This window comes from Athene noctua, chromosome 29 (assembly GCF_965140245.1).
Source record: "Athene noctua chromosome 29, bAthNoc1.hap1.1, whole genome shotgun sequence".
Lineage (NCBI taxonomy): Eukaryota > Metazoa > Chordata > Aves > Strigiformes > Strigidae > Athene > Athene noctua.
In genome coordinates this window covers 3635001-3658282 of record NC_134065.1, presented here as the reverse complement: position 1 = coordinate 3658282, position 23282 = coordinate 3635001, and the positions used below count along the sequence as shown (strand labels likewise).

The 23282-nt window shown below is 57.1% G+C and overlaps 2 protein-coding genes across 13 annotated transcripts in view; both read right to left on the bottom strand.

Annotated features, from left to right (window-relative positions):
- Positions 1-347: 347 nt before the first annotated feature.
- On the bottom strand, positions 348-7017 carry MTMR11 (myotubularin related protein 11). 4 transcript variants are annotated; one of them, XM_074929038.1, is made up of 15 exons: positions 6911-7012; positions 6704-6825; positions 5174-5246; positions 4920-5062; positions 4544-4794; positions 4308-4395; positions 4121-4209; positions 3882-4003; positions 3695-3758; positions 3339-3409; positions 3065-3240; positions 2800-2970; positions 2409-2591; positions 1966-2235; positions 348-1205 (listed from the first exon to the last, which is right to left on the bottom strand). In XM_074929038.1, exons 1-15 carry the CDS (start codon positions 6957-6959, stop codon positions 1074-1076), a joined length of 2004 nt encoding a protein of 667 aa, XP_074785139.1. In that variant the 5' UTR covers positions 6960-7012; the 3' UTR covers positions 348-1073. The 4 variants fall into 4 exon arrangements, with proteins under 4 accessions (XP_074785139.1, XP_074785140.1, XP_074785141.1 ...); XM_074929039.1 differs by having other exon boundaries at positions 2800-2931; XM_074929040.1 differs by lacking the exon at positions 6704-6825 and having other exon boundaries at positions 4920-5058; positions 6911-7017.
- Positions 7018-8694: 1677 nt separating this feature from the next.
- OTUD7B (OTU deubiquitinase 7B) overlaps positions 8695-23282 on the bottom strand; it is a 37484-nt gene continuing 22896 nt past the window's right edge. For 7 of the 9 annotated variants that reach the window (XM_074928864.1, XM_074928865.1, XM_074928867.1 and 4 more), the window contains 8 exons: positions 22451-22552; positions 21564-21691; positions 19329-19441; positions 18550-18677; positions 17750-17899; positions 16841-16955; positions 15177-15261; positions 8695-14182 (listed from right to left, as the gene is read on the bottom strand). In XM_074928864.1, the coding sequence (XP_074784965.1) occupies positions 12860-14182; positions 15177-15261; positions 16841-16955; positions 17750-17899; positions 18550-18677; positions 19329-19441; positions 21564-21691; positions 22451-22552 (2144 nt within the window). In that variant the 3' untranslated portion in view covers positions 8695-12859. The remainder of the gene's footprint in view (positions 14183-15176; positions 15262-16840; positions 16956-17749; positions 17900-18549; positions 18678-19328; positions 19442-21563; positions 21692-22450; positions 22553-23282) is intronic. The other 2 variants (XR_012635286.1, XR_012635287.1) reach the window with 2 other exon arrangements.

Below are 23282 nucleotides of genomic sequence, written 5' to 3'. Positions count from 1 at the left end.
CTGATGTCAGGGGATCTCAGCGTGGAGAGACCCCAGTGCCAGGAGACCCCAGTGCCAGGAGACCCCAGTGCCAGGAGATCCCAGTGCCAGGGGATCCCAGTGTAGAGGGATCCCAGTGCCGGGGGATCCCAGTGTAGAGGGATCCCAGTGTAGAGGGATCCCAGTGCCGGGGGATCCCAGTGTGGAGGGATCCCAGTGCCAGGGGCACCCTCTTGTCCACAGGCCCCCACCTCAGCCTCACATACTGGGGATCCCCCATCGTGTGCCCCCCGCCTGGTTCCCCCCTCGCAGCCACGCACCGTCGCCTGTAAAACCGGGCTTTAATGGGCTCCGAGGCACAGACTGGCCTGTAAAACCGGGCTTTAATGGGCTCCGAGGCACAGACTGGCCTGTAAAACCGGGCTTTAATGGGCTCCGAGGCACAGACTCGCCTGTAAAACCGGGCTTTAATGGGCTCCGAGCTACAGACCGCGCCAAGGCCCAACCGCCACCGGCCAAGAGCCCCCGCGGGGTGCCGAACCCCCCAGCCCCCCGGGAGCAGGAGGGGGCCCGCCCGTGGCTCCCGCAGCGTCCCCATCCCCGTCCCCGAGACATTTCGGGTCCCCGGAGGGGTCCCTCACGCCGTCCCGTGGCGGAGGGGATGGGAGCGGGATCTCCCCGGGGTGCTGCAGGGTCCGGTGTCCCCGTCCCCCTCGGGGACCCCCGTCACCCGTCATGGCACCCAAACGTGGCCGGAGCCGAGGGTGGGGGTCCCGGCACCACACCGGGGTTCCCGCACCGGTTGCAGGATTAAACCCCCCGGTAACACCCTGCGGCGGGACCGGATCCTGCTCATCCCAGCCCTGAGCTCCTCAAATCTCTGCGGAGGTAGCAAGAATTTCATGAAAAATCCAAGAAACCGTCGTGTCCAGCGAGAGTTGGGGGCACCTTCGGGGACCCAAAGAGCGCCGCGCCCCGGCGAGGAGCTCCAAGGTAACAGGCACAGGGGGGTCTGGGGGGGGACCCCAAAACCTGCGTGGCTGGAGGGAGCCCCACGGGGTGGGGTTGGGGGGGGGTCCCCATCCCTGGGGCCCTCAGCGCGAGGGGGCGAGGGGGCTGCCGGCGGCCTCGGTGCGGGGTCCCTGCGCCCGCCAGGCGCTGAGCCGGTCCTGCAGCAGCGTCAGCTCCTCGGCCAGCCCGGCCGGAGACGGGGCGAAGCGCCCGCGCTGCGGGGAGAGGGGGTGTCCGGCCCAGGGGGGACAGACGGGGGGACACGGGGATGGGGTGGGAGGGACGGACGGACACGGGGTGGGATGGACGGACACGGGGTGGGAGGGATGGACGTGGGGTGGGATGGACGGACACGGGGTGGGACGGATGGACATGGGGTGGGAGGGATGGACACAGGGTGGGAGGGATGGACGTGAGGTGGGACAGACGGACACAGAGTGGGATGGATGGACACAGAGTGGGACAGACAGACGTGGAGGGGTGAGACAGATGGACATGGGGTGGGATGGGTGGACACAGGGTGGGACAAATGGACATGGAGTGGGACAGACAGACACAGAGTGGGATGGATGGACGTGAGGTGGGACGGACAGACACAGGGTGGGACAGACAGACACGGGGTGGGATGGATGGACACAGAGCGGGATGGATGGACACGGGGTGGGACAGATGGACATGGAGTAGGACAGACAGACACACAGTGGGACAGACAGACGTGGAGGGGTGAGACAGATGGACATGGGGTGGGATGGGTGGACACAGGGTGGGACAGACGGACACGGGGGCGGGACGGACAAACAGGGTAGGACAGACGTACCCAGGGCCAGAACAGCCACACACAGACCCCCCTGCCCCAGCCTCACCCCCCGAGCCGGGCCCCCCCCAGCCCCCGTCACAGCGCAGCCCCGTCGTGCCTCAGTTTCCCCTCGTGTCAGCGGCCAGACCCCCCCCCGGCCCCCCCGGTGCCGGCGGTACCTGGGCCTCGGGCAGAGCCCGCAGGTAGCACCGGCCCCAGAGCCGGACCGAGGGTCCCGCTGCGCAGGGCAGCAGCAGCCCCGGGGGGGGCACGGGGGGGCGGGTGCCCCCCCCGGCCCCCCGCTCGCCGAGGTTCTCCAGGGAGGGGGCCCAGCGCGACAGGCGTGGGGGGGGGCGGCCGCTCCTCCAGGGGAAGGGTTGGGGTGACAACGACCCCTTGGTCAGCACAAAGACGTCCCCGGCCGCCGGCCACGGGCCAGTGTCGGGGGGCTGGGAAACGGGGGGGGGGGGTGTGTGGAAAAAAATAGAGATTAGGGAAAAAAAAACAAAAACGGGAAAACGGGGCGGGGGGAACCCGCGGTTAGGGGTGGGGGGGAGCTGGGGGAGGCGTGTGGCGCTAGCAGCGGGTTTAACGCTCCCCCCGACGCCGAACCCCGACTCACCCTCCCCGGAGGCGGGGGGTTGGCGGTGCGGGGGGGTCCCGCCGGGTTCCTGAAGCGGGCCCGGTGGTGGCGGCTGTAGCGCAGCCCCCAGGCCCAGACGGCGGGCAGGGCACCGGCAGCGCTGCCCGCCGCCGCCTCCCGCCAGCCCCTCACCGGCGTGTAGGTCTGGCTGCGGGGCCGGTGCTGCCGGGAGAAAAACGGGGGAAAAACGGGAACTTTTAGGGTCGGGGGGGGAGCGGTCAGTCAGTCCCCACGAGGGGAAACTGAGGCACAGCCGAGCGGGACGGGAGAGAATTAATTCCTCTTCATCCCTAAACCCGCTGCCTCTCGCTGGCAAAAGGGACACGGGGGGGGGTGTGGGTGTCCCCCCCGGTGCCCCCCCCCAGCTCACCGGGCTACCGTGGCCCCGCTGGCGCTGGCAGCTGAAGAGGAAGGTGCTGAAGTAAGGGGTGAAGCTGCTGTCGTGGAGGGCGAGGAGATAAGCCTCGGTGAAGCCGAAGGCCGCCGGGAACTGTCGCACCAGCTGCCACGTGCAGTCCAGGAACAGCAGGAAAACGGGGGCCTGGGCACGGCGCGGGGGGGTGTGGGGACACATTTGGGTCCCCCCAATAAACCCCGGGATGATGGGGGGGGGTTGTTTTGGGGCCGTTTCTCACCTCCTGGCGGGGGGTGTCGCGGCGGAGGAGCCCGAGGCGGTGGGGAAAGGGGTGTCCGGCCGCCACCCACTCCCGCTGCACCAGGCTCTGGAAGCCGGGCAGGGTGCGGGCGTGGGGGTCCCCCAGGAGCTGCACCAGCGAGGCCACCAGGCAGTTCAGGTCGCGGTCTGATGGCTCTGGGGGTGACGGGGGGGGGGGGGGTGTCAGGAGGTGTGTGGGGGGGTCCCCAGCGTGTCACCCCCCCCCCTCCCCGCGCTCCCCGCTCCGGCGTTACCCTGCAGGAGGACGGAGCAGCGTCTCCCCGCCAGCAGCGACGCCACCTCGGCGGCTTTTCTCAAGCAGGCGCTGGGGGGGGGGGAAAAATTGGGGTGGGGGGTGCGGGGGGGGGGACAGGGACCCCAAAATGTCACAGTCGCCTGCGCCAGGGGTCTGGGATACTTGGGGGGAGGCAGAGAGGGGGGGGGGCATCACCCACCTGCTGCAGCACCCTCATGGCCCAGTCAGGCCGTGACAGGGGCTCATCCTTCGTAACGGGGGTGTTTTTAGGGTGATTTTTCCCCACTTTGCACCCCAAAAAATGTGTGTGTGTCCCCCCCTCACCCCCCCCTCCCCGCTCTGCGGCCGGCTCACCGCACGTGGTCCAGCCAGCGCGTCCCCTCCAGGGCCGAGAGCCACTTGTCCTCCGCCGCCGCGCCTGGCTCGCGCGGGCCAAGGATGGAAAGGGGGGGGTCAGCGGAGGAGAAGGAGCCCCCGGGGTTTGGGGGGCACGGGGGGGGGTCCCCAGAGGCTCCCCCCCACCCACCCCGACCCCGCTCACCGGGCAGGCAGAGCGCCCGCAGCTTGAGGTGGGCGAGCTGGATGTCGGCCAGGGTGGGCAGCTCGGCGGTGTCGGCCAGCACGCAGGGCCCGCGGCCGCCCAGCAGCAGAGCCTCCAGGCACCTTTTTTTTTTTTTTTTTTTTTTGGGGAGGGGGGCAGAGGGGCCCTCAGGGTGAGGCAGCACCCCCAGAAACACCCCCAAAACCCCAGCACCTGCCCCCCCCGGGGGGGTGACTCACCTCACGTCCTCGCTGCCCGGCTCCGAGGCCGCGTGGAAGCCGGCGGCTCTCAGCAGGTCGCCGCCGCCCGGGTGGTGCCAGCACAGGCGCTGCGGGTGAAAGGGGGGGTGACACCCCCACAAATCCCCTTCCCTGGCCCCCCCCGCCCCACCCCAGCACCCCATCGCCAACCCCCCGGGGCACTCACGGGCACCCGGCGCTCCTCGAAGTGGGCAAACGTCCGCTTGAGGTCGTGGTCCAGGAGCCCACTGGGCACCCACAGGTACCGGGGGAGGCTGCGGGTAGAGGGGGGGGGGGGTGTCATAGGGCAGGGGGCTCCCCCCTTCCTCCCCAGCACCCCAAAACCATTTCGAGCGGTTCACGGGGTGGTTTTTTTTTTCCCCAAACCATGGCGGAGGGGAGGATTTTCGGGCCGGGCCGTACCTGGGGGCCATGTCGAAGCGCTCGTTGACGGCGCTGACCCTCCAGCCCGCCGCTCCCAGGCGCTTCAGCTCCTTCTCCCAGTCGTGGAGACTCTCGAAGAGGAGGGTGGCAGCTGAGCCTTCCTCCTCCTCCTCCTCCTCCTCCTCCTCCTCCAAAGGGCCTTCAGCAGGGCAGGACCAGCCCTCGTGTCCCTCGCCAGCGTCCCCCAGCCACGCCGCCGCCTCCCGCGCTTGGGCGATGGCGTTGGCGACCTGCAGCGAGAAGCCGGACCCCGCCATGAGCCCCCAAACCCCCCCCCAGCGCGCCCCAGAACCCAGCACGAAGCCTCTCGGTGCCCCCCCCCCGCCCCCAATCACCAGCAGCCCCCCCGACTCACCCGAAACGCCTGCGGAGCCAACCCATTCTCGTGGAAGTGGAAGCGGAGCAGGCGGAAATCCCGGCAGAAAACGGCCAACTCCTCCGGGATGAACTTGAGGGTGGAGGCGGCCGTCAGCACCTTGGGCTTGGTGAAGCTGCTGGCTGGGGCGGGGAGGAGAAGTGGGGGGGGTTGGTGTGGGGGGGGGTGGCTGTCAGTGCTGGCTGAGACCTGCCCAGCTCATCACACGGGGGGCTCGGGGCTGTCGCCGTTACCTGCCACCAGCTTGCGGATGCAGGGCAGCGCCACGTCGTACTCGCCGTGGAGGAAAGTGCGAGAGCCGGGGGCCTGCGGGGAGCGGGGGGAGCTGGAAGCTGCCCCGGTGGGTGTCCCCCCCCCCTGTCCCCCGTCCCCGTCCCCCCCCCCAAACCCCGGGGAGGGCAGCGGGGCCGGATCTGGGTCCCCGCTGCTTTTGTCCCACCGGTGCCGGCCCCCGCGGCTGCCCCGTGTCCCCCACCGCGGCGAGGCGTTCCCCAGGTGAACGTGGTGGGGCGGCAGCTGCGGGGCTGGGTGGGGTCAGGATGGGGCCGGGAGGTCACTGGGATGGGGGGTAGATGTGAACTGGGACGGGGATCAGGATGGGACTGGGACGGGATCGGGATTGGACTGGGATGGGGCTGAGATGGGATCAGGATTGGACTGGGATGGGGCTGGGAGGCCACTGGGATGGGGTGTAGATGTGAACTGGGACGGGGATCAGGATGGGACTGGGATGGGATCAGGATGGGACTGGGATGAGGCCTGAAAGCCACTGGGATGGGGTGTAGGTGAAACTGGGATGGTCAAAATGGAACTGGGATGGGATCAGGATTGGACTGGGATGGGGCTGGGGGGCCACTGGGATGGGGTGTAGGTGAAACTGGGATGGTCAAAATGGAACTGGGATGGGGCTGGGATGGGATCAGGATTGGACTGGGATGGGGCTGGGGGGCCACTGGGATGGGGTGTAGGTGAAACTGGGATGGGGATCAGGATGGGACTGGGATGGGATCAGGATTGGACTGGGATGGGGCTGGGGGGCCACTGGGATGGGGTGTAGATGTGAACTGGGACAGGGATCAGGATGGGACTGGGATGGGATCAGGATGGGACTGGGATGGGATCAGGATGGGACTGGGATGGGATCGGGATGGGACTGGGATGAGGCCTGAAAGCCACTGGGATGGGGTGTAGATGAAACTGGGATGGTCAAAATGGAACTGGGATGGGGCTGGGATGGGATCAGGCTGGGACTGGGATGGGGCTGGGGGGCCACTGGGATGGGGTGTAGATGAAACTGGGATGGTCAAAATGGAACTGGGATGGGGCTGGGATGGGATCAGGCTGGGACTGGGATGGGGCTGGGGGGCCACTGGGATGGGGTGTAGATGAAACTGGGATGGTCAAAATGGAACTGGGATGGGGCTGGGATGGGATCAGGCTGGGACTGGGATGGGGCTGGGGGGCCACTGGGACGGGGTGTAGATGTGAACTGGGACGGGGATCAGGATGGGACTGGGATGGGATCAGGATGGGACTGGGATGGGATCGGGATGGGACTGGGATGGGATCAGGATGGGACTGGGATGGGACTGGGATGAGGCCTGAAAGCCACTGGGATGGGGTGTAGATGAAACTGGGATGGTCAAAATGGAACTGGGATGGGGCTGGGATGGGATCAGGATGGGACTGGGATGGGGCTGGGGGGCCACTGGGACGGGGTGAGGATGCAGCCGGGACCGGGGGTCGGGCCGGGCCGGTCCCACCTGGGCGGGCAGGAACGCGACGCGGCGGTTGGTGCAGAGCAGCGTCCCCGGGACGGAGCCGTCGCCGCCGCCGCCGCCGCAGCGCTGCCGGGCGCCCGCCGCCTCCTCCAGCACCAGCTCCCCTGCGGGGACGGGCCGCTGGGTCCGGGGGGGCCCCGGGAGCGCTCCCCCCCGCTCCCTCCCCGAGCATCCCGGCACCTGCCCTACCTGGGAGGCCGGGGAAGGCCGGGCGGCGGCTGCCCGGGGCCGCGCTCATGGCCGAGGGACTTTGGCCGGGCGGGCCCGGGGCGGCGGCGGCGGCGGCGGGAGCCGGAGCGGAGCAGCCCGGGAGCCCCGAGCGCCTCCGCCCCCCCCCGGCATCCCGCCCCCCCCCCGGCTCCCGGCGGGGCGGAGCGGCGACAGCAGGCGGGAGAACCGCCCTGCCTGCGCCCTCCTGCGCCCCCCCTTTGCTCTCCCTGCGCCCCCTCTGCGCCCCCCCCGTCCGGCCCCCGGCAGCCGCCCCCCCCGCCCCACGACACGGCCACGGGCACCCCAAAAGGATGAACAGCGGTGGAGGGGACCCACAGCCCCGGGCACCCCGAAAACGGGGGAGGACACACACACACACCAGCCCCAGGCACCCCAAAAGGCCGGGGTACACCCCCGCCCCCGCAGCCCATCCCCGCCGGCTGGTGTGGGGGGGCCCCGCGGACCCCCCCGGCCTCTCCCCGGGCCAAGGCTCTGCCGGGAGGAACGAGCCGCTCCGTGACTCACCGCCGAGGCACGACCTTCTCCTCCCAACCCCGGAAAAACCAACGCGCTGCCGGCCCCCCCGTCCCCCCCCGGGCCTCGCCAGGGCGCCCCAGGGACCCGCCGGCCTTGACCTTGCTCCTGGCCGCAGGTAGATGGTGGCCCCGGGGCCACTTTCACCACCCCCCCGCTGCCAAGGAACCCCTGGGGACCCCCAGACCCCTTCGGCTCCCCCCCTCCTGCCGGGCCAGCCCCAGTTGGGATAAACCCCGGATTAATTAAATTAAACCGAGAAACCCAGCGCCCATCAGAGCGCAGGCCTCGCTAAAAAAAAAAAAAAAAATTAAAAAAATCTTATTTTAGGTGCATTTTCCCCCGGATTTTTGGGGTAGCCCCATTGGGGTGGCTGCAGCTCTTGCACCCCAATTTTTCTCCTGTGAGAAAATCACTTGGCGGAGCATCCCCGGGGCGGGGGGGGGGAACCAGGCCGGGTCTTTGGCTCCTGCACCTGCGGGATCAGAGGAATTTCCTCCCGGGCTTTAACCCAGGGCGAGGGCAGCGCCTGCGCGGGGTCAGCCCGGGCCGCCCCGAGAGCCGGAGGAAAAAAAAAAATAAAAATTGGCCGGCGGGGACGAGCCGGCACCGACGTGGCGCTGGGCACGGAGCGGCCGCTCCCCGATGGAGAGAAACAGCGGGAGCTGGAATAAAAAAAAAACAACAAAAACTCAACGCCAAGAAATCCCGTGGGAAAACCCTCCCGGTTCCCCCAAAAAACTCCCCAAACCCATCGAGACGCGTTTCCAACCCCCCCCCCCCCCTACACCCCCTTTCATGCAGCAGCGGGGGGGGAGGACGCGGCTGCCCTTCCCCACTCCCAGCCCCGGGCCAGCAGGACAGACAATTTCCCCCGTTCTGAACCCATTTCAGCATCCCAAGGGCCAGCAGCTGGATTTTCTTTTTTGCGCTGCGCAAAGCCTTGTGCTTGGGTATGAAATCGTGGGGGTGCTGGCCTGGAAACGCAGCCTGGGGGGGTAAAAAGTTCTTCTAAACCCACCCAGGATTGACACAAATTTTGATGGAGGTGGGTGTGAGGCGTTTTTTTTTTTTTTTTAAAATAAAAGCCTGAATTTGGTACCTAAATGAAGGGAATCTTCCCCAATCCCCAGGAAAGAGGAGGCTGTGCTCCACAGCAGAAAAAAAAAACCAAACAACTTGATGCAGGAGTTGGGGGGAGAGGGAATTTGGGGCTCTGGGGCTGCTGCCCCCGGGGTGAAGCGGAGGAAAGAGGCACGGCCGCTGCCTTGGGGTTAATTAGTCGAATGTTGTTTATTGTCAATGAATCTATGGTAGCATAAAGGATGCGGTGTACAGCCCGATTGCGACGCGCCATCTAGTGCTGGCTACAGCGGTGCTGAGGAGGAGTAAAAGAAAAAAAAAATTAAAAAAAATCAATCACCAATCTAATATTTAATTAAAAAAAAAAAAAGTCTTTTGTGAATAAACAAATGGCAAGAATTAATTCAGGTCACTTCTCGTAGGATTAGTGATAACCAAAACATCCCATCAGCCTTCCCCCCCCCTCCATCCCTTCGCGCCGTGGGGCCGGGTAATATCAGCGAAGGTAAATTTTGATAAAATAAAAAGCTCATTAACGGGTTTTTTTTTTTACACCCTTCAAGAAAATTTTTACCGCAGCCAGGGCCCGATGGCAGCAACGTCCCCTCCGACCACACCACTAAGTGCACTTGGTTTGAGACCTCGGGATCACGGCGCAGCCTCCCCCCTCCCCAGTCCTGGCCCACGGAAGAAAAAAAAAACTCTCCCAGGGGCAGGTTTGGTGCTTTTCCTCCAGGAAAGGTGCTTTAGAGCTCCCCCACCCAACCCACCCCGCTTTAAAAAAAAAATAAAAATCCAGTCCCATGACCTAAAAATACCACCCGGGCAGTGGCTTTAGTGTGTCTGTGATAGGAGCTGGCTGATGGTAGGTATTACCTTTCAATAAATATAATTTGTATTTAATAGTCCCTTAAAAAAAGAAAAAAAATTATAATTAGTTTCACCATAAAGGAAACAAAAATGACCTGAAATAATCCTTCGTGGTTCTGAAGAAATGCAGCTGGTTGGGCGCGACCCAGCTGAGGTTTGGGGCTCACGGGGCGTGTGGGGAACAACCAAAACTCTGCCCTTCGTAGAAAAAAAAAAAAATACTCTTCAAAGATTATTCATCCTTGCCTGAAGTCCAATTATGGTTTTTTTTCCCTCCGTTCAGATATTAAAAAAAAAAAAAAAAGCTACAAATTCTACTAACCACAATAAAAAAGGGGCAAGGCCGGGCCCTGAAGGTCCTGCGACACCCCACGGCACCGGGAGCCCTGGTTGTGTGTCCACCCCCCTCCACAAAAACTTTTGGGGGAGTTTTGCCCTTTTCCTCCTTCACAGCAGGAGCTTCCCTTCCAGGGACAAGTTTATGTCCCCCCCCGGCGCCCGTCGCAGCTCACCCCATCCTCAGAGAGGGACCACAACGGGGTCAAACTTCATTAATAAAAACACAAAGCGCCAAATTTGCTTTTCTCCCCCCCACAAAAAAAAAAGCCTTGGGAAGAGGAAAGTGCCAGCAGCTCTGGCAATTCAGGATTTGGGGTGATCTCTTTTCAGGAGGATGCGCCCTGCCGGCATTCCCTGTTTTTTTTTTTGTTTGTTTGTTTGGCTGTTTTTTATTCCCCTGAAGACAACATTACGCACAACTCCGTCCCGTTTACAAGATTCGAGGCGAACTCCCCCAAACCTCCCGTGTTTTAACAGCCACCATTTCCCCTTATCATCAAGGGGGGTGCGGAAGGAGCCCCCTTCCACCAACCAGCTCCAAAAATCAGCACCAGCTGCTCCCCGCCGCAACGGGCCCTCCAGCATCCATCAGCTCGGCGCTGGGGCAGGATGGAGTTCACCAAAACGGAGAGAAATCCCCCCCAAAAAAACCCCCAGGTGAAGCGTCAGCCTTTGGCCACCGCTCGCGGCAGGAGCTGGAGGACACTCCCCGAACCAAAATAAAGCTGCTGCTCCCGTTACAGGAAAAATAAACCTTCAGAAACTGGTCTATAAACCAAGCGACCCCCCCCTTAGTGAGGTTTTTGTTGGGGTTTTAAATATTTCAGGTTAATATTTGGGGTGAACCGAGAGGCTGCTGCAGGGCAAGAACCTGCGGCGCGTAACCGGTGCTTTATGTTCACGCCCCGGGGTTAAAAAAAAATAAATGGGAATTTCTGTGATTTGAGGCGAAAAAAAATCGCTGTTGGGCAGTGGATCTGTGGGGAGGGGCACAGGAGCTGCCCTGCGAGGGGCCACGGGACCGGGCACTGACCTCCCCGCCGTGGCACCAACTGGGTTTTAAAGCCCTTTTTTAAGCCCAGCTGTGTGCTGCCAATCTCTGCTCGGCGGTTTAATAAAACCAAAGAGAAGGACTTAAAAAAAAAATAAAAATATCAGAGTTAAACCAGCACGGGGATGTTTACAACCCCTTGAGAAGCGGCGCCGACGGCTTGACCCCATTAGGACCCCGTTTAATGACCCCACCCAGCCGCCTCCTCTAGGCAAGGGTTTGATTTGGGGGTTTTTAGATCTAAGTAAAACCGGTAAAATGTTAGAACCAAGCCTTAGGGTATTTGTGAGAATAAGGCTTCAGGTGATTCCCCAGTGTTAAGTACACTTCCACCTCCTCTGCCCCGTCCTCCGGGCCCTTCTCCCCGGGAAGGGCAGCGGGCAGGATCAGCACGGGAAGGGATTGCATAGTTTTGAGAGAAACAAACCAAACAAAAAAATAATTTAAAAAATTAAAAAAATAAAAATGAGGGAATGTTGTAATTTGAATTACCGGTATAATTCACGTTTTATTTTTCATGTGGTAAAACGTTGAACCTCGCTCTATACAGGATCGAGTCCGGTTTGGGAGCTGGATTACAAAAAGGAAGGAGAAAAAAAAAAAAAAAAAGGAAAAAAAAAAATATCTGTGCAAACATTGCAGTGCTAAAAGTTAAACCCACCGGGAGCACACGGTTCATCCCACGCCGCAGGGGCTGGGATGGGGGGAGAAGGGAACGTAGTGGACTACACCGAGTGTGTAAGTTAGTTACAGGTTCTTTTTTTTTTTTTAATTTTTTTTTTATATTTTTTTCCCCCCCCTCCCTCAACGTTTCGCTCTTTAGCCCTATTATCAAAAATATCGTTTAATATTCCTCAGCCTCAGGTCAGTTACTGTTGGCTCAGCAAAATGGAGCCGAGTTAATTCGATTCAGAACAGAGGTAGTAAGGAAGTAGCTTTGCTCAAGTAGAAAGTTATCGCGGGTTTGGGTGCCCCCGAGGGGCTGCGAGCGCCCGGCAGCCCCCTGCGGATTTACCTCCCGGTGCTGCCGGCTGCGCTTTGTCCTCTCTACTCCCCCCACGCCGATGGTTATTGCCGGGTGGAGACACTGACCTTGTTTCTTGTCTCAATTTTTACTAAGTCGGGTCGACCGTACCGCGAAGGGAACGGTTGGTTGTTTTTTTTTTTTTTTTTTTGCACAGTACTTCTGCAGGAAAAAAAACAAAACCAAAAAACAAACAACCAACAAACTCAAAACCACTCAAGCACTGTGACCACCCCCTCTGCCTCCCTCCCACCCCAAGAAAAAGTTTAAAAATAACATTTTAAAAACAAGAGTTGAGCCCGTCGGAAGGGCAGAGCCCTGAGCCTGCTGCTCATTGATGCTCAGAGACATCCGAGGGGGCCGGGCTCGGATGAGTTCAACTGAAAAAAAAAAAAAAATCCCCCGGTAACATCCAATTCCAACTAAAGTTTCGCTCAGTACCAGCAAAAAGAAATATAAAATAAAAACGGTGTTAAAAAAAAATAATGAATGATCTCTCAAATAAAAGGTTTCAAACTGGAATCGCTGGGGCGGTTTCGCTCGGTTCTGGGCGGTTAGTGACGCCGAGCCCAGCTGGAGGGACCCAGCAGGGTGCTGCCCCCCCTCCCCGTTCACCTTCTCCAAAAGCTTTGGTCTGGTTTATTGAATCGTTTTGAAGAAACCCCCCCGCTTCCACCCCGTGCCCCAACCTGAGCACGACCCCGCTGGTCCGAGTCACCCCTTCGCCAGCAGAAGCCTCTTGAAAAAGCATCTTCCTCCTTCTCACAGGGTCTCCAGGAGGAAGGGGGCTGTTTGTTTTGGGTTTTTTTTTTTTTTTTTTGCCCCCTCTCCCTCCTGTGTCACCTCCCTCCCACCAGCCAAATCCCATTTCTCAGCCACGCAGCCCGCTTTCTGCAGACAGGCAGAGGAGGCGTGGAAACCGGGGGTGTGGTGTGTGTGTGTTAAAAAAAAAAAATTTAAAAAAAAATAATATATTATTGCATTCCCCATCTTTCATGGGTCCCAAGAGGAGCGCCGGGGCAGGTGCTCAGAACCTGTGCACCAGAGCCTCCCGCTCCCTGCGCTTCAGCTCCTCTTTGTAACAGCACGAGCAGAAATTCCCAGTTTCTGGGTGTCCGTAAAAACTGCAGTTGGGCTGCTTGCATTTGGTCTGCTGGACGTTATAGAGGACTCGGCTTTTATTTCTGTCCGCCGGCGGTTCTCGGGGCGAGCTGTCCTGCTCCGGGGCCTCCCTGGAGCCGTTGCTGTGCTGGGGGGGGAGGAAGGCCGAGCCCTCGCACTCCGGGGGGAAGGTGGGGGGCACGTCCGTGTCCGTGGGGGAGAACCTGGCGAGGCGGGAGGGGCTGCTCTGGGGAGGGGGGTTCGGCCGCGCCTGGGCGCAGTGTCTGGGTAAGGTGGCGTAGGGGGGGAGGCTGCTGCTGCAGGACCCCCCCGCGACCTGCCGCCGGCCGTCTTGATAGCTGGGGGGGTGATGAGACCCTTCCGTGCTGCCGATCCCCGAGGGTCTGGGAAAGGTGAAAACGCCCGAATAACCCGAGGGAAAAGCGGCGATTTTAGCGCTCAGGGCCAGCTCCGGGGTGTGGATGGTGTAGGCGGGAGGGGGGGGCTGGGGGTACGCGGGGTTCAGCATCACTTCCTCGCCCTTGGGGGTGTTGGCGTCCGGCTCCAGCTTCTTGGGGGGGGCGGCGCTCCCCAACGCCTTCTTCTCCGCCTCCTTTTGTTTCTGCTCGGCCACGAAGCGCTCCTCGGCGTCCAGGAGGTACCTCTGGATCATCTCCTCCTGGTACTGGTGCCGGTGGCTGGTTTTGAGGTGCCCGGCGAAGATGAACTTGCGCTCCCCCTGCATGGCCGCCCGCAGGATGCTCAGGCTCAGCCGGACGTCGTTGCTGTATTTGTAGGGATCCGACGGCTTTTCGGGGGCTGCTTTACCCGGGCAGGTTTTCTCCACAGGAGCTGACAAATCTCCTTGGGAAGATTCTTCTTTGCTGCCTTTCCTGGACTTCAAGGATCCTTTTTTCTTCTTCTCCAAGGTATCTCCCTGCCCGTTGCTCACACCTCCCTTGATGGTTTTGCTGTGCATCAAACCACCCATGTTCTTTTTTAGTTTGCTTCCCAAAGTCTTGCCGAAGCTGCCCAGCTTATTGGCAACCGAGTCTGCTCGTTTTTTATCTTTTTCCTTCTCCTTTTCTCGCTCTTTCTTTGGTTTCTCTTTGTCCTTGCAAGCCCTGCTGCCGCCGTTGCTTGCCGAACTGCTGCAGACCGACTCCTTGTCCGACTCTCCCGACTCCGCGGCCGAACGAGCGTCGTCGCCCGCGGAGGCTGTAGGAGATTCTGGCTGGGCCAAAGGCGCCTGGGGAGAAAGAAAACAGGTATGAGAGTCCTGGAAGGTCCTCGGGTAAGAGTTTTTCAGGCTGAAGGTGCAAACGGAGAAGCAGGCGATTGCCTGGAGAAGGGAGGGGACACCGTTCACACACAGCGTGGGACGCCCCCGGCAGCGCATCAGAAATGTCTGAACCGGGTTGAGGCTTCGGGGGAAAAGGTGGAGAAAAGAGGGAGGGGGTGCTGCTAGTGAGGAGGAGGCCAATAAATTCCCCCTCTGGTCACTCCAAAGGCACCGGGCTGGGCTGGGAGCTGCTTCCCCGGGGTGACGGCAGGTCGATAAGGCCGAGCTGAGCAGGGGGGGGGATTCAGGAGCAAAGCAGCTGCAGCCAGTTGAGGAGCTCACACCCAAAGTGCCACCGTAGCAGAGCTCAAACAGTGACAACACCTCCGCAGCTGCGGGCAGGCCCAAACAGCTCATGTTTAAGTTTGGGGGAGTTTTCTCCTAAAAAGGGGAAGGGGAGAAAAAAAAAAAAAAACAAACAAAAAACCAACCAAACAAACCACAACACCCTTCATGCTGTCAAGACAGCTACCACCATCTGCCCACGCACCACCCCGGAGATTTGGGAAGCAGACGGGAGTTTTCCTGCCAAGGAAAGGTCCCAGGAAAAGCTACGGTCAAACTGTGGGTCTCGAGGCAGCTTCTGGCGGCCACAAACCGACAGCTCGTGTTTGTCTTGGAGCAAACAGCGTCTCTTCGCTGCCGGCCACCCACGCCAGAGGCTGCCCCGCTTCCACTCTGAGTAAAAACAGGCACAAAAAGCTCAAAAAAAAAACCCCCCAGCACCCGCACAAAACCCGAGCGGTTTATCCGCTCGGAGCAAAATCAGCAGCAGTTTCTGCTGGCACAGACAAGGCTCACGTGCAGGAGAGCGAGCCAGCGGACGACTTCACGTCGGCGGCCCCGCCAGGGGGAGGTTTAAATAATTAAAGAGTAAAGAAAATACTCCTCGTCTCTCTACCTGCATGTCACAAGGCAGCGTGATCCATTTCACATTCATGTAGCTGTGCAGGAGGTGCAGCTTTGCTTCCAGTGATAGTGTCACACTAAAATTTAGAACAGGATTAAAAAAAAAAAAAACAACACAAGTTAAGAGTCAAGTTCGTTCTAATAACTGAGGTTCTCTCCTCCATATTTACAGCTATTTGCCCCTTTATGTTAAAAAGTATGGTTTTACACAGCAGGTGTAAGGGAATTGAGACAGCAGGGATACAAAAGGTGACATTTTTGTAGTTTTCCAAACCTTTCAGTTAAAACTAAAGTGGATAAATAAGATTCCAGAGTGATCAAAAAAAAAAAAAAAAAAAAGATTCGAGTGATCGAAAAAAAATTTTTTAAAAATAAATCAATAAATAAGATTCCAGAGTGATCAAAAAAAAAAATAAAATCAATAAATAAGATTCCAGAGTGATCAAAAACAAAAAAAAAAATCAATAAATAAGATTCCAGAGTGATCAAAAACAAAAAAAAAAAATCAATAAATAAGATTCCAGAGTGATCAAAAAAAAAAATAAAATCAATAAATAAGATTCCAGAGTGATCAAAAAAAATAAAAAAAAAAATCAATAAATAAGATTCCAGAGTGATCAAAAACAAAAAAAAAAAATCAATAAATAAGATTGCAGAGTGATCAAAAAAATAATAAAAAAATTATCAATAAATGATTCCAGAGTGATCAAAATAATAATAATAATAAAAAAAATATCAATAAATAAGATTCCAGAGTGATCAAAAAAAATAAATCAATAAGATTCTAGAGTGATAAAAAAAAAAAAAAAAATCAATAAATACAATTCGAGTGATCAAAAAAAAAAAAATAATCAATGAATAAGATTCCAGAGTGATCAAAATCGAGCCGGCTGTGAATTAAAACAAACTCGACAAAAATAATCTGACTTGTACAAGAGACAAATGACAAAAAAAAAAAAAGGAGCTGACACCCGTCTAAACAGATTTCAAAGTGTTTCTCCTCTCCCTGAAAACAACCTCAGAAAAGAGTAAAGATTCTGTCACAAAAATCTCCACTTGTTGAAAACAATCCTTTCACTACAAACACGGGGACTGAGGCCTTCCCACTGGCTCCAGACCCCTCGAGGCGAGGTGTCGTGGCGGTGAAACCTGAAGCTGAACTTGGGTCTTGGGGGTTTCTCGGTTTCCAGCTCTGACCACGACACCCGCGGCCGCTGCCCTCCGCCTCAACCCCAGGAAACTCGCCGCCCCCAAACCCTGCGCCCTTTGTCCCTCTTGGAGGTAAAAATAGGAAGGGTGGCTGCCTGCGAGCCCTCCCTCCTCCCGGCTCCGGGGCCCACGCCTCGAGTGGGGGCAGAGGAATGGAAGACGACACCTTTTTCTGTGTAAACACGACACCTGATCCTCTGCCGCTTCTCGTTTCCGAGCTACTCCCGGGTGGAAGCTCCGAGACTCGGAGCCGCCATCCCTCTGCCTCGTCACAGCCCAAACGCGCCGCGAGCGAGGACAAAGCGAGCAAAAAAAGCCGTTCCAGCCCTAAAAGCTGTTCCAGGCCCATACCCTGAGGACAACTTTGACCTAGCCACAAGAAACCCCCGGCGGGGGACAGAGCGGGGCCCCCCCAGGTGGCACCGCCCCAGCTCGCAGGCGACCGACCTGGCCAGTTTGACGTTGTCGCTGTCGTCCTTCCCCCACTGCCATTCCCTCCCGGGATCCACGGCGAAGTGCACGGGGAGCAGTTTGTGCTCAGAGTCTGTCAGGGGGATCACAGCTGCACGACGGACAGAAAATTCGCTTTTAGTACCCAAAAGGACAAACCTTTCACGTCTGGGCGCCCACCAAGGACAACACCAACTTCTGATGGCAACGGGCTTCACGCCAGATCCCACAGAGACCTCCAGGGTCTGGGATCGTCGAGTCATCGTAGAGTCACAAACGTTTGGGTTGGAGGGGGCATTTAAAGGGCATCTAGATCCAGCCCTGCTGTCCCGGGCAGGGCCACCTTCCCCCAGCCCAGGTTGCCCAAAGCCCCGTCCAACGCGGCCTTGAGCCCTGCCAGGGAGGGGGCAGCCCCAGCTGCTCTGGGCAGCCTGTGCCAGGGCCTCACCCCCCTCCCAGGGGAGAATTTCTGCCTCAGATCTCACCTGAATCTCCCCTCTCTGTTTAAACCCTTTCCCCGTCATCATGTCTCTTTCTCCTGATCCAGAGTCCCCCCCCCTTTCCCGCAGCCCCTTTCAGCCCTGGGGGGCCGCTCTAAGGTCTCCCCGGAGCCTTCTCTCCTCCAGCTGAACCCCCCAACTCTCCCAGCCTGTCCTCACAGGGGGGCTCCAGCCCCCCCAGCATCTCCGTGGCCTCCTCTGGCCCCGCTGGAGCAGGTCCGTGTCCTTCTGCTGTTGGTGCCCCAGAGCTGGACCCAGCCCTGCAGGGGGGGCTCAGAGAGCGGAGCAGAGGGGAGAATCCCCCCCCGGCCCTGTGCCCACCCTGCTCTGGGTGCAGCCCAGCACACGGGGCCCTTTCTGGGCTGCCAGCGCCCGTTGGTGGCTCACGTCCCAGCTTTTCACCTACCTTGATCTTTTGCGGGTTCCTTCTGCTCCATGGATACCAGGGCAGAAAAATGGGCTTGGTCGTAAGCCAGTACCAACGGAGAACGATGGCATTTGTTGGCTGGGACTTCCAGGGGAAGATAGATCCCTCCAAAGGGAATTGGGGCAAAGGCTGGAAAGAAATCAGGGCAGTTAGTTTTCATAATAGATGAAAGAGTTCAGAGTTGTTTGTACTGAAACTGCTCCAGAACAAGCTGTTTGCTTCATTCAGGGTCTCACCTGCAATTATCTATCAGCTCGAGGGACACTAAAAAAAACCCCCACAAACCAAAATAGACATCTATGCTACCTTAGGAGGAACATAGTTGCAAAATGAATTTGTATTTTCTATAAAAATAACCCCACTTTTCACTCCTCCACAAGACAACTTGAACCGTGCACACAGAATGATGGTAACTGATGAGTCTTTTCTGACAGGAAATTAAAGTCTGCTAGTGGAAAATACGACACGCAGGGGAACGGAATTTCCCATCTCTGCACACACGTGCGGGGGAAAAAGAGGTACAAAACCCCCCCTCCTCAGGCAGATGCTCTTAGAAATGGCAAAATATCAGACTGTGACGCTGAGCTGTGCGTCCCGTACCCTCCGTGGGAATCGCCCACAGCACCCTGCAGCGGGTCAACGTGCCTCACGCTCTGTTCCGATTCAAAATCCGGCTTCCCCGAGCAAAAACACCCCGGGAAAACGTGTGGTAGAGAGGGATCGCACAGCCTGAGCACACATCCTTCGTAAAGACTCCTAAAAGAAAGGGAAATTCTTACCCTCTCCCCCCGAGTCCCGCAGCATCGTGTCTGCCACCACCACTATGGGTCTCTTCAACACGTGGGCAAGGACAAACACGTGGAACTCCTCCAGGCTCTCGTACACCGGCTCTTCGGAGCTTTCAACACTTGGAAGCAGCAAGGAAGAAATTAATTTTCACCCCTTGAGTATTTAATCATCGCTTGTAAAAACAGGATGAAGCCTTTATAGGCATCCACGTAGAGGCGCGTCGTATTAAAGGCATTCAGTTTGACCTCAGCTCTAATTTGAGATTTTAGATGTAGATTCCCCCCAAACTGGCCGATTTTAAAGATACGAGGGTTTGTATGCAGGAAGTGCCACGTTGCTGCCCAGCTCTTCTGGGTGTCTCTAAAGAGCCTCAGAAGTGGCGTTTGCTGGAGATGGCTGCGGCGATCAAGCGCCCTTGAAATACAGAGCGAGCGCTGCAGAAATCCTCAGCGTTTGCTTATTACTCACTTCAGAGCCACCAACATGATGAACCACGAGAAGAGTTTAGTTTTCTGTTCAGTGTTACCCCCCCAAAAAGGCCTCGTGCAGCATTTAAATCCCTTCCTGTGACACTTTATGGAGCTCTCGTCGTTCTTCACGATCCTTCATCCTTCCCCTTAAAAACCCAACGCTCCGGACCAGAGCGGCAAACCCTCAGCCTTGTCCTTTCTCCTCGAGAATCCCCCCCGAGCCCTCCACCAAAGGGAGAGCTGCTCTGTTTCCACATCTAGCTGTTTTTATTAGTTTTCAGTTCTGCCCCTCCACATACCCTCCGCAGCCGCCGCCGTTGGTGCCGTAGTGCACGCGCGGCTCGCTGGACGCCAGCTTGATCAGCTCGTTCCACTCCTTCTGCCACTCCTCTTCGGTGTAAACGAGACCAGACTGGAAAAAAGCAAACAAAAATCCCCCCCCCAAAAGTAAGTATTTTCCAATTTCCGCAGCACAGATTTATACACGCAGCCACAACTTGCCTCTATGGATTTATGCAAAAATAAACGCTATATTATGCAAAAAAAAAAAAACCCAACCCCTGCGTGTTTCCAAATCTGTGTTCTCGAGCCAGCTGGGGAGATCATCAGCCCGAAACAAAAGTTTTGTCTTTTTAGCAGGGTGGAAGTAAACATTTCAACCCACAGAACGAGAGGAAACCTTTATTCTTACACTAAATCCTTCCAGGCTTAAAGATGACAAAACCTATGGGTAAGAGACGGTGGGACAGATAATTGGACTGGCTAAAATACAGAATTGATTTTCCTTCAAAAAAACCCCACGGAAGGCACCGTAAGGTCTATAAATATTCAATTCAAGAGTTGCTTTGCTATTTCAACCCACGGCCATGCTACATCTTCCTCCCCTTCCCTTACAGGGGGGTTGCAAGCTGCCTGTTCTGTGACTGCACCGGGAGCCATCGCGGCCTGACCCTGCTGGGAAACCCCCCCCCAGGGCACGGCCCCCTCCTCAAAAAGCTGCCCCCTGCGCCTAGAGAACACGCTGCCCTGGGTACAACCCCCCTACTTCATAAAGCCTGCACGGAGGATGAAATTCAAGAATTACACCTCTCCTCCCCAAGGCAGAAGCTTCTCAAACAGCTTCCAGCACAACCCCGGGGTTGATGGGTATCAGAAGCCACGTTCACCCCAAGGAAAGGCAGAAATACCTTAAAAACACAAAACTGTGCAAAAGGTCACACTCGAGCCCGCTGCGTTTAAGGTCATAAGATGAGAAATGCAATGGGAAGGGCAGCAGCTTTACCCTCCTCTTCCTCCTCCTTTCCCCGGCTCCATAACCGGAGCTCCAGCATCCAAACACAACATCCTAAATCCTCCAAGCTGCCAAGAAAACCTTCAAGCCGTGCACCAGAGGGAACTGAGGGCCCCGCTCTGCTCCCCGCATCGTTCCGTGGGGCGTTAATGAAGCTTCTCCGCTCCCGGTTACGTCGTCAAGGCGAATTCTTTCATCGTTGATTTAAAGCTCGCGAAGCAAAGCACGGGAGGAGAATTTCGCCCCCAGAGCGGGTTGTGAAACGCTGAGCGGCATCCAGCACCCCGGGCTGCTTCTGTCGGAGCTTACTGGGGAGGGAGGAGCTCAGGATCCTCAGGTTCCAGGCTGCTGCATCACCTGCATCCCCCCCAGCCCACGCCTCCTGCCACGGCCCTTCAGCTCACGCAGAGGACAACGACCAGGGCACGACACCACCGCATCCTACACCCTGAGCGTCTGCAAACTCTTCTAAAAACCCGCAAGCTCTTCGCTGGCAGCTCATTCCGGAGCACACTGTTTAGAGAGATGCCTAAAACCGTGCTTTTAATAGCAGTAAAACCCCTCCAATTATTCATTAACGACTCCGCTTCAAACAGGGCAATAAGTGCCTTTTTTTTTTTTTTTTTTTTTTTCAAACCGTCAAGATACAAATCTCTGTGCCCTTCTAAAAATAAAAAGGAAGCTGGAGAGTAAACACCATCCCTCGGCAGCAGGTGGAAACGGGAGTTCACCCTGCTCACAAGAGCCTCGCGAGGCCGCGGGGTGACTCTCACCACGTGAGGCCGTGCGGTAACTTTCCACCTTGACAAAGCCACGTCCCCGCTTCTGGGGGGGCCCCGTCTCGTCGCTTTGAAAAAGCTCCTTTATTGTGGCAAGTTCACGAGTCTTCTTTTTTGGTAGGCAGAGTTTGTGCCAAGCTCTGAAGAGCCCAGCAAGGCCATCGCATCCTGCTGGATCCCAAATGCCTGACGGTGACTTGTTTTGGTTTTGGTTTTTATTTTTTCCCCCCCATCAGTATTGGGCATAACACGCTACTAATAAAGAATTTTCCTACCTTGTGATAAAAGGGAATTTTGCCACAGTTTAGATCAAAGGATACGTCTCATCACGGTCTAACCAAGTACCACAAGCCAGGGGGTTGCCCAAAAGTCAAGTCAAACTTTATCACAACCAGAAGCATCTCCCAGAGCCACGGGGTATTTTATCCAGCCGCAGAGAGGATGGTTTTCAGTCTGGTCCTTACCTCCTTGTTCTGCTGCGTCTGCTGCCAACGCCACCTTCGCTTCAGGGCTTCCCTTTCCACCCCTTTATCCATCAAGGTGTAAAGGGATTTGCGAAGCATGAGATCTCGGTCGTGGAAACCCCACATACCTGCATGGGGCGGGGGAAAGAAACAGCAGCAGAGGGTCAGCATCGCTTTCTTGAGTCACTGAGGTCCCACAACCTGCCACAAACCAGGGCAAGGGGGGAAACAGAGGCAGAGAAATGCAAGCTCCTCCCTCAAAATATTACAATTCCTGGTTCAAAGCCTACATTTTCTACCCGCGGTGAGTTTCTGTGCAGCTAAACGGAGATGCTGCCACCTCTGCTTTCAACTCTGAAGCATCTCACAAATATTTGTTCACCAAAAAAAAAAAAAAAAAAAAAAGAAATAAAAATCACACACGTCAAAGGTCTGATAAGAAAATGAGATTGGGTTAAACGAGAGCGTGGTTTTGTTGTGTGTGAAGCACCAACACGAAGGAAATGCACAGCCCTGCTCATTTAAAAGCCTGGAAACTTCAGAGGATTTACTCCGGTCACGCTTGACAAGATGAAGTCAAATCTGGGCTTTTGGAACATCAAGAGGGAAGGAGTGGTTCCGTTATTTTACGTTTCCTTCAGAAACAGGGAAATTTGCCAAACGGAAGGGAAGAAGGTATTTTAGAAGTACGGGAGCTATCGGCAGCCTCTTTCCTTCCACCCGTTCCTGTCCCGCAGAGCCCGAGCGCCGCGGCCGCCCGCACGCCTCCTGCCGCGGTGGGAAACGCTCGGCCCGGGAGGTGGCACCAGCATGGGGCACGTTACTGGGTCTGGAGTGAACTGGTTCGTTATTTGCCTTTGGGAGGGGGGGTTAAGTGGAGCTCTTACCCAGGGAGGCGGCGTGGAGCAGGCAGTTGCCGTCGCCGGTGGTGGCCAGGGGGAGCAGCCTCTGGCAGCTGGGGTCCACGTTCGCCCACCAGTTCAGACGACCTGGGGGAGGTATTTGAGAGTGAAAACAGGGCCCGTTACACAACGTGAGACTGGTGTGTTTGTCCCCTCAAAACACACCGACGAGGATGGAAACCTGCTTGATTTGTTGGGTGTTCCGCCCCCCAAGGGATGAGCAGTTAGAGACTCATCCCCTGGCTGGATAAAGGGAGGAGTCAAGACTGTAATAAAGCAACAAAAAGGAGAGACTGGAGTGGCAAAAATTCCTGGGGATGCAAGGAAACAGCCAGGCTGAACTTAAGGTCGCACAAATTAGAATTAATTAGAAATAGGAACCAGCCCAGCCAGGACTTCAACCCAGAGCAGCGTTCTCCCTCACCCCTACTTACTTTAAAACCCCAAAAACCATCAGGCTGAGAACATCTCCTCAGGTACCTGTCACAACAACTTTTCCAGTTAATAACCACTTTTTGTGTCTTCTCACAACCAAATTGCTCCTATTTAAACCCTCTCACAACGGTCATTTTCTCCCCGCTCGCTGGTTTAGGTACAACACTCAAGACTTCTGCTGATCCCAGCAGCTTTACCAATGAAAACGCAAACCGACAGTGCTTTACGCCATTTAAAAAGAGCAGCTTTTTGGTGATACGAGGCACTTGTAGTAATTCAAGTCAAGAGCATCTAAAAATAGAAGCTGGGGGGAAAAAAAAAAATAAAATAAAATGAACATAGGCGCTGCAGTCAAGTACAGTGCGACTGGAGGTTAAACATT